At 33.3% G+C, this 19,472-nt stretch overlaps 2 protein-coding genes across 2 annotated transcripts; one reads left to right on the forward strand and one right to left on the reverse strand.

The window, feature by feature from the left end:
* Positions 1–4,207: 4,207 nt before the first annotated feature.
* LOC125868243 (inositol phosphorylceramide glucuronosyltransferase 1-like) lies at positions 4,208–11,937 on the reverse strand. The gene is made up of 10 exons (XM_049548872.1): positions 11,446–11,937; positions 9,414–9,534; positions 8,425–8,610; positions 8,092–8,255; positions 7,281–7,388; positions 6,457–6,594; positions 6,262–6,369; positions 5,622–5,889; positions 5,418–5,541; positions 4,208–4,565 (listed from the first exon to the last, which is right to left on the reverse strand). Exons 1-10 carry the CDS (start codon positions 11,686–11,688, stop codon positions 4,424–4,426), a joined length of 1,602 nt encoding a protein of 533 aa, XP_049404829.1. The 5' UTR covers positions 11,689–11,937; the 3' UTR covers positions 4,208–4,423.
* A 5,050-nt stretch (positions 11,938–16,987) lies between these two features.
* On the forward strand, positions 16,988–19,469 carry LOC125867870 (transcription factor MYB14-like). Its single transcript, XM_049548459.1, has 3 exons — positions 16,988–17,165; positions 17,659–17,788; positions 18,822–19,469. Exons 1-3 carry the CDS (start codon positions 17,033–17,035, stop codon positions 19,219–19,221), a joined length of 663 nt encoding a protein of 220 aa, XP_049404416.1. The 5' UTR covers positions 16,988–17,032; the 3' UTR covers positions 19,222–19,469.
* Positions 19,470–19,472: the final 3 nt, after the last annotated feature.

Raw genomic sequence — 19,472 nt, forward strand, 5'->3', positions numbered from 1 at the left:
ATACCTATCGCTTGATTGATCTAATCAGACGGCATCTAGCCAACTCCGCTTTCTAGCGAGGTTAAGGCGTGACCTAGAAAATGGAAACACACATGAAAAATCGGGAAATTTGGGTAATTTCTAAAAAAAAGGGCCTCTAAATGCAGAAATGGGCGTGAAAAAAAGGTTTGAGTATACGTGGTGGTACCCCAACTCATTACGGGGGTCCTCATTAAGTTTTTTTATTAAAAAAATTAGGTGCTCCGAGGCGCCAGATCTATAGGCTATATAAAACACACGAAAAAATGAAAAATTTGGATAATTCCTAAAAAAAAAAGGCATGTAAATAGGGAAATGGGTGTGAAAAAAAATTGTGTGAGTATAAGTGGTAGTTCCCTAACTCATTACGGAGGTCCTCATAAAGTTTTTTGAGAAAAAAAAATTGGGTGCTTGGGGGCACCAGATCCATGGGCTATAACACACAAAAAATTACGAAATTTGGGTAATTTCTAAAAAAGAAAGGCATGTAAATGAGAAAATGGCGTGAAAAAAGGGGTGTGAGTATACGTGGTGGTTCCCCAACTTATTACAGAGGTTACCATAAAGTTTGTTGAGAAAAAATTGGGTGCTTCGGAGCGCCAGATTCATACACTATAACACACAAAAAATCACGGAGTTCGGGTCATTTCTAAAAAAATGCATGTAAATGCGAAAATGGGCGTGAAAAAAATGATGTTAGTATACGTGGTGGTTCCCCAACTCCTAGAGGAGGTCCTCATAAAGTTTTTTGAGAAAAATAATTTGGATACTTTGAGGCGCCAGATCCATGGGCTATAACACACAAAAAAATTGAGAAAATTGAGTAATTTCTAAAAAAAGGGACTGTATATGCAGAAATGGGGGTGAAGAAAAAATGGTGTGGGTATACGTGGTGGTTCCCCAACTCATTATATAGGTCTTCATAAAGTTTTTTGAGAAAAAAAATTGGGTGATTGGGGGAGCCAGATTTGTGGGCTATAACACACAAAAAATTACGAAATTTAGGTAAAAATTTTTTAAAGGGCATGTAAATGTGAAAGTTGGCATGAGAAAAATGGTGTGAGTATACGCGGTGGTTCCCCAACTTATTACGGAGTTCCTCATAAAGTTTGTTGAGAAAAAAAAATTGGATTCTCCGGGGCGTCAAATCCACAAGCTATAACACATGAAAAATCGAGAAATTTGAGTAATTTCTAAAAAAGGACTGTATATGCGAAAATGGGCGTAAAAAAATGATGTGAGTATACGTGGTGGTTCCCCAACTCATTAAGGAGGTCATAATAAAAAAATTTGAGAAAAAATAATTTGGGTGCTCCGAGGCTCTAGATCCATTGGCCATAACACACGAAAAATTGGAGAATTTGGAAATTTTTTTTAAAAAAGCAAGTAAATGCAAAAATGGGCGTGAAAAAATGGTGTGAGTATACATGGTTGTTCCCCAACTTATTACGGAGGTCCTCATAAAGTTTTTTGATAAAAACAATTTGGGTACTCTGGGGCGCCAGATCCATGGGCTATAACATGCGAAAAATTGGGTAATTTCTAAAAAGGAATCTGTAAATGCGAAAATGGGCATGAAAACAATGGTGTGAGTATATGTAGTGGTTCTCCAAATCATTAGAGAGGTCCTCATAAACTTTTTTGAGAAAATAATTTTGGGTGCACTGGGGCGCCAGATCCATGGGCTAGACAAACGAAAAATCAGGGAATTTGGTTAATTTCTAAAAAAGGTTCTGTAAATGCGGAAATGAGAGTGAAAAAGATGGTGTGAGTACACGTAGTGGTTCTCCAACTCATTACGGAGGTCCTTATAAACTTTTTTGAAGAAAAAAATTTGGGTGCTCCGATGCGACAGATCTATGGGCTATAACACACGAAAAATCGAAGAATTTGGGTAATTTCTAAAAGAAGGCATGTAAATGCAGAAATGACGTGAAAAGAATGGTGTGAGTATACGTGGTGGTTCTCTAACTCACTACGGAGGTCTTTATTAGGTTTTTTTAGAGCACACAAAAAACGGTAAAATTCGATTATTCCTGCTTTGGGGCTCGTTCGAACTTGAAAATGTGTTTGTTTACCCCTCGAGACCAATCCACGCCAACAATAAGGTCGTAACGGGTGTCCTTGAATTATTTCGGCCAAAAACAAAACGAGATCCCTTATCACCAAAAATCCATGGACTGAGCACACGAAAAACGATAAAATTCAATTTTTCTCGCTTTGGGGCTTGTATTAACTTGAAAATGCATATGTTTGCCCATCGGGACAAACTCACGCCGTTAATAAGGTCGTAACGGATGTGTATGAAAAAATTTGACAAAAAACAAGTCGGGATCCTGTATCACCAAAAATCCATAGACTATAACACATTAAAATGGTAAAATTCGGTTCTTCCCACTTTGGGGCTCGTTTGAACTTGAAAATACGTTTGTTTGCCCATCGAGATCAACTCACACCATTAATAAGGTCGTAACAAACATCCATGAAAAAACTCAACCAAACACAAGTCAGGATCCCGTATCACCAATTAGTCGACTTTTTTTATTTTTCGTTTGTATTGGCCCGTGAATTTTGCACCCAAAAAAAATTTCAGAAAAACATTACGAGGACCTCCGTAATTATTTATTTAATGGTGTGTGCTTGTTTAGTAAGGCAAACGTTGGCATTTTCAAGTTCAAACGAGGCTTGAAAAGGGAAATATTAATTTTTTAATTTTTCATGTGTTATAATCCATGAATTTTAGATGATATGTGTGCCCGACGATTTTTGGGGCGAAATTTTTTGTGGGCGCTTGTAACGGCCTATTTAATGGCACGTGTTTGTTCAGAGAGGCAGCCGTTGGCATTTTCAAGTTCAAACGAAGACCGAAACGGGAAATAATGATATTTATTTTCTTCATTTTTCGTGTGTATTAGCTCATAGATTTGGCGCTTTGGTGCACCCAAAAAAAATTCTTAAATATTTTTATAAATACATCCGTAATGAGTTGGGGGAGCATTCATTTTAAGGTGTATTTTCGTATTTACGAGCCAACTTTTAGGAACTACTCGACTTTGTTGATAGATTATGGATCTAGCGCCTTGGAGCACCCAAAAAGAATTTCTGAGAAACCTTTATGAGGACCTCAGTAATGAGTTAGGGAAGCATTGTGTATAGTCCCACTATTTTTTAAGGCATAGTTTCGTATTTACGAGCCAACTTTTAGGAATTAGCCTACTTTTTTATTTTTTATGTGTATTAGCTCATATATCTGGCACCTTGGAGCACCCAAAAAAAAAATCTAAATTTTTTTTATGATGAATAAGTGTTATGTTCGTGTTCGTGATTATTTGAATATGAAAGAATGTGATGATGTTATGGAAACTTTGATATGTGATTTATGGTGTATTATCGATATTGTGTTGTTCCATTACTTGTGAAATTGTTTACTTGGGATACTTGCTGAATACCGTTGTTGTTTTGGTACTCACTCCCTTGTTTTCTACACTTGTGTAGGTTACAAGCTCGGATTGTCTTGATCATCCTCTCACATTTTCATCCGAAACTTTGCTTCTGGAGTTCGTGAGGTAGCTGTTGTCATCACAACAGACATCACTTACTCTTTATTATGCCCTTGATCTACTTAATATATAAAAACATTCAGACTTGTATTTCTTTTGAATGAGTTGTACTACTTAGAGACTTGTACATGTGACACCAAATTTTAGAAAAGATTGTGTTATGTTATGAGTTTTGCATGCTTATATTATGTCTAGTACATAATTTCGTTCTTACTTCCGCTTTTACCTTGTCGTGGGTTGGTTAGACTGACATGTCTTGGTGGAATGAGACAGGTACCATCACGTCCGATTTTTGGGTTGTGACATAAGCATTTCCAATTTTTCTGTACAACGGTGTTGCGCACGTCAACTATTTCATCGAATACTTCTACCTCCCACCAACACAAATATATGGTAACTCTGCACACCAAGACATGGAAAGATATCATCAGCATTATTTGTCTTTTCAAGATTTGGACCTTTATCTTCTATGATTTTCAACCGCTTCATTGGCCACTAAGTCACAATTTTGAAAATTTGTGTAGATCGAGGAAACCCCGCCCAATAGCTAGACAGGCTATCGGTGGAGATCCTTCTCTACTTGTCCAACTGTTTTTTCTCAAAGTAAATTATCAACAATGCTTGAGAAATTGAAAAGAACATCAGATATTCTAACATTAGTTAGATTTTAACAATCATATACATACACTTTACAAAGAATTACACTCAATCTTTCTAAAATAAGAAACGGTGAAATCCAGAAGAAGAAAAAAACTAACATATTCTACACATTAGTGTCAAAAAGAATTGCCAATGCAAGAAAAAGAGCTTCAATTAGTTGTGGCTGATACCTGAATATGCCACAATCAGCACAAGAAACATATACTTCTACTCCTGTGCATATCTTTTTCTTCAAATCCCCTCGTAAACGATCTTATCGATAGATGCTCCGCAGCATATGTCATGAACGACGCCAAAACAAGGCCTCCAACGACCATCAAACCTAACCTGTGGGTGAAAAATATATACAAGAGTTATTTGACTATTAATTAGTAGACATAAACACATAGAATCAAGCATAAAGTTCAAGATTTTCCAGTGCCAGATGACATGTGTACTGAAACAGATGTAGCGGCATTTTGGAGGATCCAAGCAACATAGGTGAGAGTTAAGAATGCACTAGAAGGACATCCGAGTGAAGCCATTACTGTTGTAGAAAATGGTTTATAAATGACATAGTGTGTCAGAGTTGCACTACTTTGGGGGCTTCAATACTGTTAACTCTAAGGGAAATGAAAGTATAAAGTTAAACCAAAATGGTGACTACTGTAAACCATCTTTTAAGTTTATTAACCAAAAAATGATCTGACCTACTCTGGATAATGGATATATATTTTCTTTTTCGGGGGTATAAGTGTCCTATTCGCAATATCTAATTTTCATCTTTTTATTCAAATGTGCTCATCATTTGGTCAAAAACAGTCACTCTACCTACACAAGGTAGGGGTAAGGCTGCTTACACACCAAACTCCCCAAACTTGTGGCATTACACAATATTCATTGTTATTGTGCTCATCCAATGGTCTCAAGAGAATCCCCTTCAAACAAATTGTTCCTTATTCATACGGAAATCAATCATGATGTTGCAACGGAGTTCGGCATGCCATATATGAATACTAAATTCAAGCACCTAACTTAAGACAATTTCTCAGAGAAAACATGCAAGTTTTTTAACAAAACCATGATTCGAGGCAAGTAAACACTAAATAGTGTTGTGTCATTCAGACCACACAACTATTAGATGATATGTAAAGCACAGTGAATTGCTTGAAATGCGGGAAAAAGAAATATCAGAAGTACCTCAAAAACAAAGCAGTGATTCCGAAAATACTAGGCAATGCGGGAGCTAAAATTGCGAGAAATGCCATCCCTAACCCATAGTAGCACGCAGCAATGTCACAACATGATTGCTGCCGCTGATGACCTACAAGGCAAGAAAACGCCAATGAAAAACTGTACCTCAAATTTTGTAAAACGAAAACTACTGATCTTACGTCGACCAACCTTTTCCAGATTCATGGTCCAAAGATGTAGAATCTGCCCGAAATTGTCCAGCTTGATTTGCCACAGCTTTTCCCCATTGATAAACTAAGTACAAATAACATCCAAACTGAAGGAAGAGAAGTGTAAACGTCCACTCGTACATCAGGAGAAGACCAGTCCATGGCATTACTTGGCGGGGGATAATTACAAGTGAAAGCCCAAGAGACACCAGAACCGCAGCAAAACAGACACACACAGATATCCCACCCAGAAAAGCAGGCACCTTCGGCTGCAAACAATTTGTGAATTTGTTTCATTTTAATATCTAAGAACAAGCTATATAAGCTTATCATGAATTGAAAAACATAACAACTTTGCAAGCAAAAGATGGCATGCTTGAAATATAACTGAAAGCTATTCTGCAAGACGTGAGAGGCGATTCATTATTTCGAAATCTCATTCAGATTAGAAAGGGAAAGAGCAGAAAACAGGACGTCAACAACATACCCTGTGTAATCCCACAAGTGGGGTCTGGAGAGGGTAGTGTGTATGCAGACCTTACCCCTATCTTCGGAGATAGAGAGGCTATTTCCGATAGACCCTCAGCGCATTAGTGAATAAAAAAAAAAGTTCCAAAATCGACAGGAAGGGGCAGAGATACCTGCTGATCTGAAAGAATGGTGGATGAAGGAACAGAAGAATAAGCTAGGACACCTCCAGCTCTGATCTTGTAGTACAGCTGTCTAATGTGGTCAAATAGCGATCGTGTCTGCAGACAGCAATCATTTTTCAATACGAAAGATACTTTAAATGCTGACACCTATCAAAGTGATGAAATAGATTTAAAATTGCTGACCTGTAAACATGACTTATAGTAAGAAAATACCATCAGAAGCAATGGAACCAGAAACAGAAATTTGACAAGAAGTTCATCTCTAGGATTTTTACCCCCTCCAGTTCCAGGTAGAGATTCTTGAAGACGTACCCTAACATTCTGCAGATGAGCGAACATAAGGTCATTCAGTTGTTAGAGATACTTGAGCAAAATCCTCTCTTGCACACTAATATACAACTTGTGATGTCATCTCCAAGATGGAAGCAGCCAAGTGCACAAAAATGGGGTTTAGTTGGATAGGGAGACAGAGCCGTGGATCATGTTAGCTGGGAAGTAAAATATAGGCTTAGGGGTGGCAAACTCAGCCCATGAAATCATGATCCGTGAAACCCGCTTAGGTTTGGGCGGGTTAATGACCCACTTATTTTATTGACTCAGCCCATTTTGACCCGCTTAATTCAGCCCAATGTAGAAACTGGCAACTATGCAAGCCAAATTGATCGATGAGAAACTATCTAAATTTTTAAAAAGATATTTTTTTATTTGATATGTTATATACAGCATAATATAAGGGAAAAAAGCTTAGTAGGTACTTGAACAAATTACAAGAAAGCAAACAAAGAATATCAAATTTAGTAAGAATATGCCGGGGCGGGTTATGGAGTGGTTTTTAGCCCATTTCAACCCAAGTAACTTTTGGGTGGGTCAATAACCCGCCCATTTATCAACTCAATCCATTTTGACTCGCTCAAATCCAGTCCAACCCGCCCATTTGACACCTCTATATAGGATATATGTAAAATGACTGCAGGCAGTGACTAGAGTATGATGGAGAAGAAAAATACCTGCCATACGTCAACAGGTTTTAACAGCCAAGATGTCCACCAATCCCATGGTTTAAGTGGTCCCAGTGTGTAATGAATAACTCGGAGTTCTTTCTCATCAACCATCCACTACAAATTTATCAAAGCAAAAAAAAGTCAGAGCAAGGAAGGACAAATTAAAATGGATTTAAGGAAAATCTTGCTCTTGCAGCTAAGACATTTCTGTTCTAACCATATACTCTAAAGTTAACCTTTTCTATCAAAGATGAAATTTTCAAATTTATTTTCTCATGAACCTCTTACCTGTTCCTTCCATTCAAGACTTCCTTTTTACCGACTTCTATTACACCATTTGTTTGTCACAAAACATTTCCTTAAATGGTTATGGACTTATGGTTCAACTTTCTCCACTCCAGACCATATAATTTCTTGGCATAGTTCTTCTTTGTATAGGATATTGTAACATGTATCAATAAGATTGCAGAATTGTTGATACTTGGTAGGCATGAAATTAAGCAAACAAAACCACAGTAGTTTCCAATGATAAAACATGAATGGTACATCATAATGTAGTCTCTTCAGGATAATTTTACTGTGCAACCACAACAAGCCCACGGAATAATGCAAAGTTGAACACCACATGTTGCAAAAACGAAGTCCATTTAAAGCCATTGCTTCCCAGATCCGAATAATTATTCTCTCAAAAATTCAATCAAAAAGCCAAAGCACACCCCAAACCCCTCCCCTACAAAAAACCCCGACAATAACAAAATAAAAGTAAAAAAAAAAAAACATTAAGCACACGACAGGCAAAAGAACTCAAAAGACAGACCTTGTTAGCAAGCATGTAAAGGCCAACATCCGCATTGTAAAGAGTAGAAAGTCTCTCCATTTCAGGGACCTTTCTAGAATTTAGGACATCTAAAGGCTGATTTGGTTCATAAACACGCGCATTAGCAAACCCAGCATAGTAGGAGTTCAGAAAACCTTGATCACCTGTCATCAAGAAAAGAATGCATCAGGAGAAAGAGAAACATTTTCAACAATCATCACTAATATAGGAAGACTTTTATTGTTAAAACTACACAATGAAAGCTAACGAGAGTAAAAGGTTGGACTGAGAGGAGATAATCTTAGAATTGAACAGTTAACAGAAATACCATACCTCCAGTGTAAGAAGGCAAAGTGGTCACCTTGCTCATCATATCCTTAAAAACCTCATCCGATGGCTCAATCACCATTACTCCGGAATTTAGTCTCTCAGAATGTTTCAAATTTGCACAAAACTTCCCACACTTAAATAGATCTTCAATGCTCTTAACTACGATAGTATCAGCATCAAGATATACCACTGCCAAAATAAAAGGAGAAATTCCAACATTAAGGAGTAAATTCAGAAAATGTGTGCAGCTCTACTTGACAAAAAGTTGCCCTGAAGTGAAAATGCTTATCTGCCTAAGAAATTTAAAATCAAAACAAGCTATGTTCTCTACCTTCTACACCCTGCAAAATTTTTGTTTTCCCTTACTTATGTACAAGAAAGACATGACTTAATTATACAAAGCTAAGGTGAATAGGTATCGGGCTGTCATTGCCTCTGAAGAACCTGAGTGGGTAAGTTTTCCGAAGCCTCTCTTCAACAAGTATAATAAATATGTTGCTCTTTATCTTTGTTTGATCTATTGTTCATTCATTTACAACTTCTGCTATAGTTTCTGTATCATTGTTTAGATGCATACCGGTAGATACTGAAACTTGTTTCTCTTTCTCTTTGCCGGAGCTATTGTTCATTCATCTACAACTTCCTCTCTTAGTTTGTATCTAATGGCTGAGATGCACAATAGCATATACCAAAATGGACAGTTAGTTGCATCAATATTAAAACAAGCTTGTTCCCTAAATGACATTCAAATGAATGAATAGAAAGAAACCATGAAAAAGGAATAGCTTGAAATTGCTCGCCAAGGTGTTAGAACTAACTATTTGTACCAACTATAATGTAAGAGGAAATGAATTGGTGCCCTTCATGGAGAAGAAGGCAAGCAATTCAGTTAAATGAATTTGAAAAGCACTCAAAAAAAATTGAAATGTTGGTCATATCCCTTTCATCCTTTGTGTCCAAACTTAAATTCAAGCGCTGAGATATAGAATTACCTTTCTTGTACTTGGTCATGTTAAATACTTTTAGCTTTGTGTAAACACCCCAAAACCTCTTCGGCCTCACTTGATTTGGGTTCGACAGTAAACTAATCTTTTCCACAATCCAACCATCAGCCTGCAAAGAAAGAAACAAAGACGAAATCCTTCAATAAGATTCATAAGCCACGTCTAGAAATGCCTTAGCGTCAAACACAAATTTAAAGATGGAAATCTAGGTCAACTAAAAAGATTATCACGGGACTAATTAAGGCAACCTCAATGTAAAATAACAGTTACTACAACTGAAAAGACTATAGGACTTGCTGAGAATCAAGTGTTGGTTCAAGAGATTCCAGCAGTCCACCAAGTCTTTAGCAGATGGAAAGAATTAACATAGAGTAGCCTCTGTTGGAATTCCACCCTTGCTTCCCAAGGTTATCATCCAACTCTTTGATCAAGATGGTTAGAATTCCAAAACCACCAATCCTACATCCTAGGTCCATCCTATAGGTGAGCATGGTCCTTTTTTTTCTTATAGCATAGACGTTCGGTGACTCCGGTCTAACTTCCACGCACCTCGACTAGTCTACCAGATACTTCCCACCAATAAGGATATGATTAAATTTGCCCACCAAGGAGTGGGCTGATGGGAATAATTAACTCAGAGAAGTCTCTATCAAGATTCCAACTTGCTTCCCAACTCTGCGATCACCTGGCCGCCCTCTTGGGGGTTATGTGGTCCATGTTCATTTCAATGAAATATTTGATGGATTATGAAATCCAAATGTTTACTTAACCTTTTTGCTTGGTGTAACCATTCAAACGTAAAATAATGTTTCTGCGCTTTTAGGTTTTATCAGCCCCTCTATAGTTTTTTAGATATGAAAGAATGAAATGTATCTGGTTTCTGATTGAATGAAAGTTCATCAACCTGATATAACAACATTTAGAGGATTCATCATAATTATACTACAGGGGCAGAGCTAGAGTATAGTAAGCATGTTCAGCAGAACCTAATAATTTAGTTCAAACCTGTTATTTATCTTAAGAAACTCATTTAATATGTATAAATTAATTAATTTAGTACTCAGTAACCCAACACGACTAAAATCCCAAATCCGTAAGCAGCTTCAAATCCTAACTCCACCACTGTTACACTAGTTTCACTCTAGTTATCTACCTACTGCAACACTCCTCGATTATCCAGCTTGAAAACAATTATACAGCAACTTAAACTTTTGCATTCATCAAACTACACTAAGCAAAATCAGCACCCATCCGCGAGTGTAGCCTAGTGTTCAATGAAGTGGATTGAGAACCATGAGTTCTACGGTTCAAATTTCATATGTCCAAGCCACAGTGTACAAGTTACCCTAGCTGGTGGGAATTAGCAGGCTCGTGGAATTAGTCGAAAAGCCCAAATCCATAAGCCTCCACCTTTGTTACACTATCTTCACACTAGTTATCTATCTACTTCAACACTCCTTGATTATCCGGCTCGAAAACAATTAACAGCACCTAAAAAATCTGCATTCATCAATCTACACTAATCAAAAGTAGCACAAAAGGGTGTTGCCTAGTCATTAATAAAGTGGATTAAGAACCACGAGGTCCATGGTTCAAATCCCACATGTCCAAAGCCTCAGTGTACAAGCTACCCTAACTGATGGCAATTAGCAGAATAGCAGGTACCTCGTGGAACTAGCCGATAAGCTTAAGTTGGAACAAACATAACGGTTATCACAAAAAGCTAAACTATACAAAAATGAACCAAATGAAAGTAAATGCTTGGGACTTCCATGTTTGAGGTCTCAAGTTCGAAACCACTTCTCAGCGAAAGCAAAGGGTTTGCCTTTTGGGTCGAGCTCGTCGCACCAGGCTTGCCTAGTGCGGGTTACCTCTCTTATGTGATTTGCGAGCTATTGCACAGGGGCGGGGGTTTTACCATGTGCAACCCAAAGAATAGCGGCTGCGGGTTTCCCTTGTCATCAAAAAAAAAATAACCAAATGAAAGTAAATGCTAGTACTGAGTAACAAAAGTACATACTCTTAGTAGATCATTAGCATATTGAGAAACACCATCAGAGACCAAAACAACCATATCTTTAGTAGACCCAGTATCCCTAATTGACTTTCCAAGAACTCTAACACCAAGCAAGAACTCATCTCCATATAAAAGGGTAACATATGCTTCTTCAGTTGATTGAGATTTGATAGCTCCAATAACCCAATTACTTGATAAAAACATCAAGAAAAAGAGAAACCCATATCTAAAATAAATTTCTTTCATGGAAAAAAATCTGAAAAATAAAAATTTGAAGCAGAATTTAGCTTAAAAAAGAGATCTTTTTTTTATTTTTTTGCAGAAAAGGGGAAAAGGGATCTGGGGTTTACTAGAAAATTGTAGTAGAATAGTAATAATTTAAAAATTAAAATTGGGGATTAGTATATTGTTGTTCTTGATTCCTCTTCCTGCTGGTCTTCGTTGTCATCTTCTTCGCTGTCTCTCTGGAAAGTGAAGAAATTTTTTGAAACTTCTACAGTTGCTATTTACAGTATGTGAGAAAAAAAAAAGTAAAATTCCAAAAGAAGAAAAAATATTTGTTTTTGAGGCCTATCAAAATATTTCATTTAAAAATGTTTGCGAGGGTGGATGAGTTGGTGTAACATGCTTATTTCATAAGGAAGACTAGGAATCGAATTTTGCGATGGTGGATGAATTTGTGTAATATGTGTATTTTATAAGGAAGTCTAGGCATCGAATCTAACATATGGGATCTCTCTCATTTAGTCTTTTTTCAATATTAGTGTGATTTATATCTCAGAAGTATTCTGAGAGCTATTACATAGTAGCATGTTTATCTCGTGCACATTCAAAGATAGTGGCTATAAGTTTTCCTAAGATTTTCGAAACAAAAAAGAACCATTTAATCACCTTATATTACCTTAACTAAAGATATGGACTATTAACATGAATTGTGAATGAGATAGTTAAGCTTCCTCTATCATTAAATTAATTGACTTTACTACGAGTATCGAAATATCTATTTTCAATTAAATAACTATTAAAATTTAATTTCAAAATTCTATTTTAGATATAAAATTCAAGATCAACATGTTAATTTTTTTTGTTTTCAAATAGTTTTAATTTTATAATTAGATGGTAAATCAAACACAATATTATCTTATTTAGAACTTTATGATGGAACTAATTATTCAAATCATCAACCAAACAATTCCTAAAATATAAATAGTAAGGTGTCATGTTAATTTTTCCTCGGTTGAAAATGAATCAAGGATGAGATTTCTATTGAAATCAATCAATGGTAATTCAAAATTAAGAAATAATGAATTTAATATAATTGCGATCTTATTGTCATACATTTTATATTTATCAACTAGCATACATATATATAGTTATTCGAGCTGAAAATAATGAATTAAGTTAACGTCGTATTCATTCTGACTAAAACTATTTATTATTTTGCACGTAGTATATACTTGAGATTCAAGAGTATTATCATATTGTTTTTTATACATATATTTATGAAGATTCTTAGAAGGAAAGTAAATTAAAAGAAAAACGGATTCAAATTATTGGATATTTTCTAAATTGTTATTTTTTATATCTCGTATCTTTGAGGCAATTGTACTAATTTCTTTAGCATAAAGTTGAAATTTTCCATTGTATCTTATTGAATATTGCGTTTGGGTTATGGATCATATATGTGGACTGAACGATCCTACTCATTCAGAAAAAACAAGTAGTCAAAAAAAAAATATTCTCAAAAAAGTTACGGCATAAAATAAAGAAAAAACGTGGAAAAATGAAAATTGATTTCTCTTACAAAAAAAGTCCAAAAAATAGATTTTTCTTTGATTTTTCATAGACATACGCAGAAAATAGTTAAGATGTTTAATTTGTGAATATAATTTTTGGAAATTTTCTATTGTTAACACAATTGATATTGTTGCCGGTAATGTTTATTATTTACACATTCCTTTAGAGGATTTTCTTTTGAAATGGAATATAACTTCAAGATTTATCATGACTTGTCTTCCTTCTTTTTTTTTTTTGTCTAGTAATAGCACTTAGATTTTAATATACAAGATAGATAAACATCTTAATTTACAAAGTCAAAGGTTATATATATATAATTATTAATTATATATATACATTCTTAAAATTATAATTTTTATATGTAAAAATTCAATAGAATATAATGATTTACGACTTCTTAAGAGCTTAAGAATCATTTTTCAGGCAATCAACTCATCTCCAACATTGACTCTACTTTGAAAAACTTATCATAGTAGAATTAATAGAAAATAAGAAAATCACTTTCGCTCGATTTTTTATGATAGTTGATAGACCAAACAGAAGGACTAATAGAATATAACAAGCTCTAATCAATTATTAAAATCAATGTCCTCAAACTTTTTATATAAGAAAATTAAAATTTACTTTTATCGAATAATTATGATACATCCCCTCTAGATATGTTTGTGAATGAAATGTAGACTTGAATTGATTTTGTAAACAAAGTAGTTGAAGCATCAAATTAAAACAAAGATTTGAATATTGTTATCTATTTTAAAATAATCAAAGTGATAATTATGCAGATCATGCGACAAAAGGTTGAAAACAGTCAAATATATAAATTAAAAAATAACCAAAATGATGAGATATTTGATTTTTTAAAAATTTATAAGTTGTAAACTTTTTATTTCACTAGCACATTTTTTGTACTTTCGTGCATGAATGTCAACATTTTACTCTTTTAAAAAGTGTTCTTATTTATCTTGTCTCCCCACCTTAATTTACAAAAATGTGCCAGCAATGACATCACAAATAAGTGTACTGATTTTCAAATGAAATCTCATAAAAGCTTCCATCTTTTTAGGTCAGATCTTTCGATTTAGAGAGATTGAATCAGAACTTAAAATTTATAATTTATTTGAATAAAAATTATCGAACAATCGAATTTATAGCCAACACTATCTACTCTATGAAGTTTTGACCTCTTGTTTGATGTCTCTTATCTACTCTATGAAGTTTCAATCAAACACGTTAACTCGAACAAAATAAATATTTTAAACGTCCGACCTAGTTTATGTGACAATAATGTATCTAAGTTGAACAAAATATAAATACAGTATTGGTAAAACTCAATCCCAATCAAACTATTCTCGATCAGACCTGTAAACCATATTTTAGCTCCTCCCCTAAAAACAAGATGTCAACTATCATCATCCCAAAAGGCTTTTAGATAAGCTTACTTTGTTGAATTAAATGTAGTGTCGGCAAAAATCAAGATTTGCAAAATCTGGAAAATAGTTTTGTGTGTGTGTGTGTGTGTGTTTTAGTGAGGGTGATGGATCTACTTTTTGGTTTAGTCATATATATAGTGCTTTACATGGGACATTTTATAGTACACAATCAAGTCAAAAGATTGATAATTGTACATTGACCTAAATCTTATTTTATCTATTTTTTCCCCTCTAAAGGTCCTCATCTAGTCATCTAATTAAACTACTCATGTCAAGATTCAACATATTATAATATATTTTTTAGTTATAGATGATGTTCAAACTAGTTTTTTATATCTTGAGTTTAATGGCTAAACCAGACTTTTAAAGAAGGAAGTTTTAAGATAGTGAGAAGTAAATACACAAAAGAGTTAAAAGAGGATTCAAACATATCGAGGATCTATTAAAAAGAACTTCTATATACCATACAGATAGAGGCAATGTCAATGTGTATTATAGCTTCTTCAGATTTACTTGTGAAATTACACATATGTTGTTGTTGTTATTGTAATGTTTGAGTAAAATATAGGCATAATACACAAACAAACACTCAAATTTGGCTTCAGATGACAAATAATTACTCTAACTTTGAGTATATACATGTTGACACCTCAACTCGTCTCCATATTGTGTCAATTTTGAACATTTCAACTTACAAAACGATCATCTAAAAATCTCTCAATTTTAGGTGTCATGTCAGCATCGGATGTCCACGAAACACAGTAGGACAAGTAGGAGTGTTTAGTTTCCAACAAAGACTATATTGACGTATCTATATACACTCAAAAATTAAAATTTAAGTGCGTGCTTACGTATTATCTATGTGCATAAAACCCCATGTTGGGTAAGCCACTTAGCATGAAAAGGGGTTCTTGAACAAACAAGCGATAGCTTTTTGTGGATTTTCATTTATATAAAGGGAATCATCATATAAAATCTACCAAAATCCAATTCAAAGCAAAAAAGGGAAGAAAACACCATATTTTTTTTCACCAAGAAGAAAAAGAACACTTGAGTGACATACATGTTGGACACTTTAGAAAATATGTGACTTTGTGGGCCGAGCCGCACATAAATTTTGACTTAAAAAGGGAGCCCATGAAGCAACCAAGAAATTGTCTATAGCATGTGAGAAAATGTATTTAGCTAAAAAAACAAAAAATTAAAAATTATACCATCTTTAAAAAAAGGGATAAGGGTCTGAAAAATACCCAACTTTGATCGGATTTGTTGTTGCGATACTAAACTTTCATGAGGACCTATTATCTCCCTAGACTATTTAATACCGTATTTTAAACATATATATTTGCCCACGTGGACATAAAAAATAATGAAAAATTATAAATAGTAATGTGTCCAAGTGGGCACATATATACCTTTAAAATACACTATTAAATAGTTCAGGGGTAAAAAATACGGAATTAAATAGTCTAGGGAGGTAATAAGTCCTTATGAAAGTTTAGTATCGCAACAACAAATTCGACCAAAGTTGAGATATTTTTCAGATCCTTATCCCTTAAAAAACGATAAAGTAGAATTTAAGCTATTATGATAGGTTAGCTAAGTAGTATTATTATCTTACAAAAATAAATAAATAAATATTCTGATGATTTTGACAAATTAAATTTTGTATGTTACACTAGGTGAGGATGACATCAAGTTTTCGTGTCTTTTATTGATTGGACCACTTTTTGTCTAGCAGTTCTATCGCTAATTTCGATTGAGCTACTGTCTTAATTGCAAATATTTTTTTGTACCGTCTTTATAGAATTTATAAGTTGCTTAATCAATTTTTCAAAGTCTGATTATTTTGTTATAAATGCGTTGTAAAAAGGTATGTTTCGAGAATATCGATTTGTATTTTGATGATCAATTTGAAAAATATATTTATTTATATTAAAACAACAATTTGTCATATGCTTATACATGGTTTAAAAAGTGTTTGTAGGTTTAAGCTCTTCTATTACTATTCAAAAATACTTCTTTCCCTAAAAACTTAGCTAAATACTTCAACTAAAGATTGATCAAACAGACTATTAAAATCAATAAGGAAACTACTACTCTCTTTCTCTATATAATACATTAATTAGTTTTCTTTCTATGTAATAATTAGTTTGAGAGAAAAATCCAATGCCAAATCTCTTAGTAATAAAAGGTCCAAAATATATTAAAATAAGAAAGAAAAGAAAGAATTGGACCATCTTTTCCACGTTTTTATGTTTTTATTATATGTACTAATTATAGTTGCCTTTTTTTTTCCACCCCAATTTTTTTTCATATTGTATTATCTAGAGAGAGAGAAAGAAGAGAGAGGAGTGGCTAAAATGGTAAGAGCTCCATGTTGTGAGAAAATGGGATTGAAGAAAGGGCCATGGACTCCAGAAGAAGATCAAATTTTGATAACTTTTATTCAAAAATATGGACATGAAAATTGGAGGGCACTTCCTAAACAAGCAGGTGAGTTTTTGATTTATTTATTTTTCGAAATAAATAAACAATATAATGAATAATTTCCAATTTTTTTTGCTTCTTGTATTTCTTGTCCAAGACGTTTTTTTGAAGACTTTCCATCAGAAATTCCATATTTTCGATGAAAAGTTTATAAATAATTCACGTTCAAATTATAGAAAAGATTCTTTTTTTATAGTCTGAATAGTGCTTAATAATTGATATTTTTCGTACAATAACATATATATATATATATATATATATATATAAACATACAATCATACTCAACTCGTTGAAATTAGAAATTGATTTCCTAAACATAACATTGAAGAATTTATTTGTTGATTTCCATTTCACTCAATTTCTTATAATTTAGTAGTATATATATGGTTCAAATTAAGTTAATTACTTCTTGATTATATTGTTATGATCTTATAATCACTTTCTTTCTTTCTTTTTTCATAAAAAAATAATTTTTTTTTTTTGTTTGAACTTGTTATAGGTTTGTTAAGATGTGGAAAAAGTTGTAGATTAAGGTGGACAAATTACTTAAGGCCAGATATTAAAAGAGGAAACTTTAGTGAGGAAGAAGAACAAATCATCATTAAGCTACATCAACTTCTTGGAAACAGGTACAATAATATTTATTATCATATAGTAATTCTTTAAATTTATATAAATTATATAGTACTAATATATATCACAACTTTGGGTCTCGTTTTCTTCTTCTTATAATTTGTAATTTCTTATTCATGCATGCCATTATATACCTAGGACGTTTGATTTGATGTATTAGGTATATGGGGATCGTAATATATGGTTTTTGTTTGTAGGGAAACAAATTTATAATATCAGAATTGTTATGTGGAGACTAAATAGTATAAGAGTTTGTTATTAATAGAAAAATAATTTTAATATATCTCAAAAGGAAATATTCATATTTTTTATATAGATCGCTTATGTTCTATATATTGTGATTGAGTTTCTTTCTTAATGATAATTTATTAGTTTATGTGCTCCTAGTTTTTTTTATTAAAAGAGTTTGTTGAAATTTTGGAAATATATCTATATCGGGTGAAATATTCTTAAGAAAAATGTCATTGACACACCTCAAACTTATGAGAATTCCCTACAGTTTATGTGATCAAATATTTTGCATAAAATTGCCAATAGTTATAATGGTAAATAAATAATAGGGGAATTGTTTCTTAGGAACTATACATAGAATTGATGTCTCATATATTTACTCAATTAATAGTTATTATTTGAGAAAATCACTTTTCTATATTAAAGAAAATTAGAATCAATTTTTTTTTAACTTTATGAAATAACAACTATAGTTAGTATTTGAGTAATCATCTGAGAAATCAACCCAAACTATCTATATTCATAAAATCATTTTCATCTTTAGATATTCTTATCCACGTATATCTAATGCACATATTACTTAATTCACTTTCTATATCGAATAAAATAATTCATAAACTCCCATATAACTTATATCACCCGTATTAGTTATACCATGTTTTACTTTCGATATTAAAATCCGTATAAGTTATTTGCAGAATTTAATATCGAAAACTAAACATGGTTTCTATTTATTTTTTTATATTCATGTTGATGTGCAATAAATGTGACTTTTTCCTATTTCCTTCATATTTTTAGATGGTCTGCAATTGCATCAAGACTGCCAGGAAGAACAGATAATGAAATCAAGAACTTTTGGCACACTCACTTGAAGAAAAGGTTAGAATTAAAACAAGACAATGATCTACCATCCACTATAGCAAATGTATCACAAATATTGGGTCAACATATTCCTTCAAACTATCTTCAAGATTCTCAAAATATTGTTGCCTATCATCCAACTTATTATCATGATCAAGAAGATATTCAAGAGAGTAATTCAAATTCTCATCATGACACTCAATCAAACAAGGAGGAGAACATGCAATATTCAACAAATAATGAACATGGGGACATGACTAGTTTCAACAATGATATGGTTTTTTGGTATAATGTCTTCATGAGTTCTGGAAACAATGTGTCTGATGAGATCAGTTAGAGGTGTGTAATTCAAAATCAAGATCAAGAGTCAGCAAAATAAGTGTGATTTTATTATGTATACGTTTGAAATTTTCGTGTGATACATGTATACATATAGCTTGAGGCGAAAGTCTTAATGGGCCTAGGTTCAGTTGAACTCATCAAAATCGTTCTAGACCCCACCTCTAAATTAATTACTAAATTATGAGAGTTGTATTTCCACGAGATGTGTGTTTATATTTATCAACTAGTAATTTGAGATTGTTGGCA

The sequence above is a fragment of the Solanum stenotomum genome, chromosome 6 (assembly GCF_019186545.1).
Source record: "Solanum stenotomum isolate F172 chromosome 6, ASM1918654v1, whole genome shotgun sequence".
In the NCBI taxonomy this organism is placed as follows: Eukaryota; Viridiplantae; Streptophyta; class Magnoliopsida; order Solanales; family Solanaceae; genus Solanum; species Solanum stenotomum.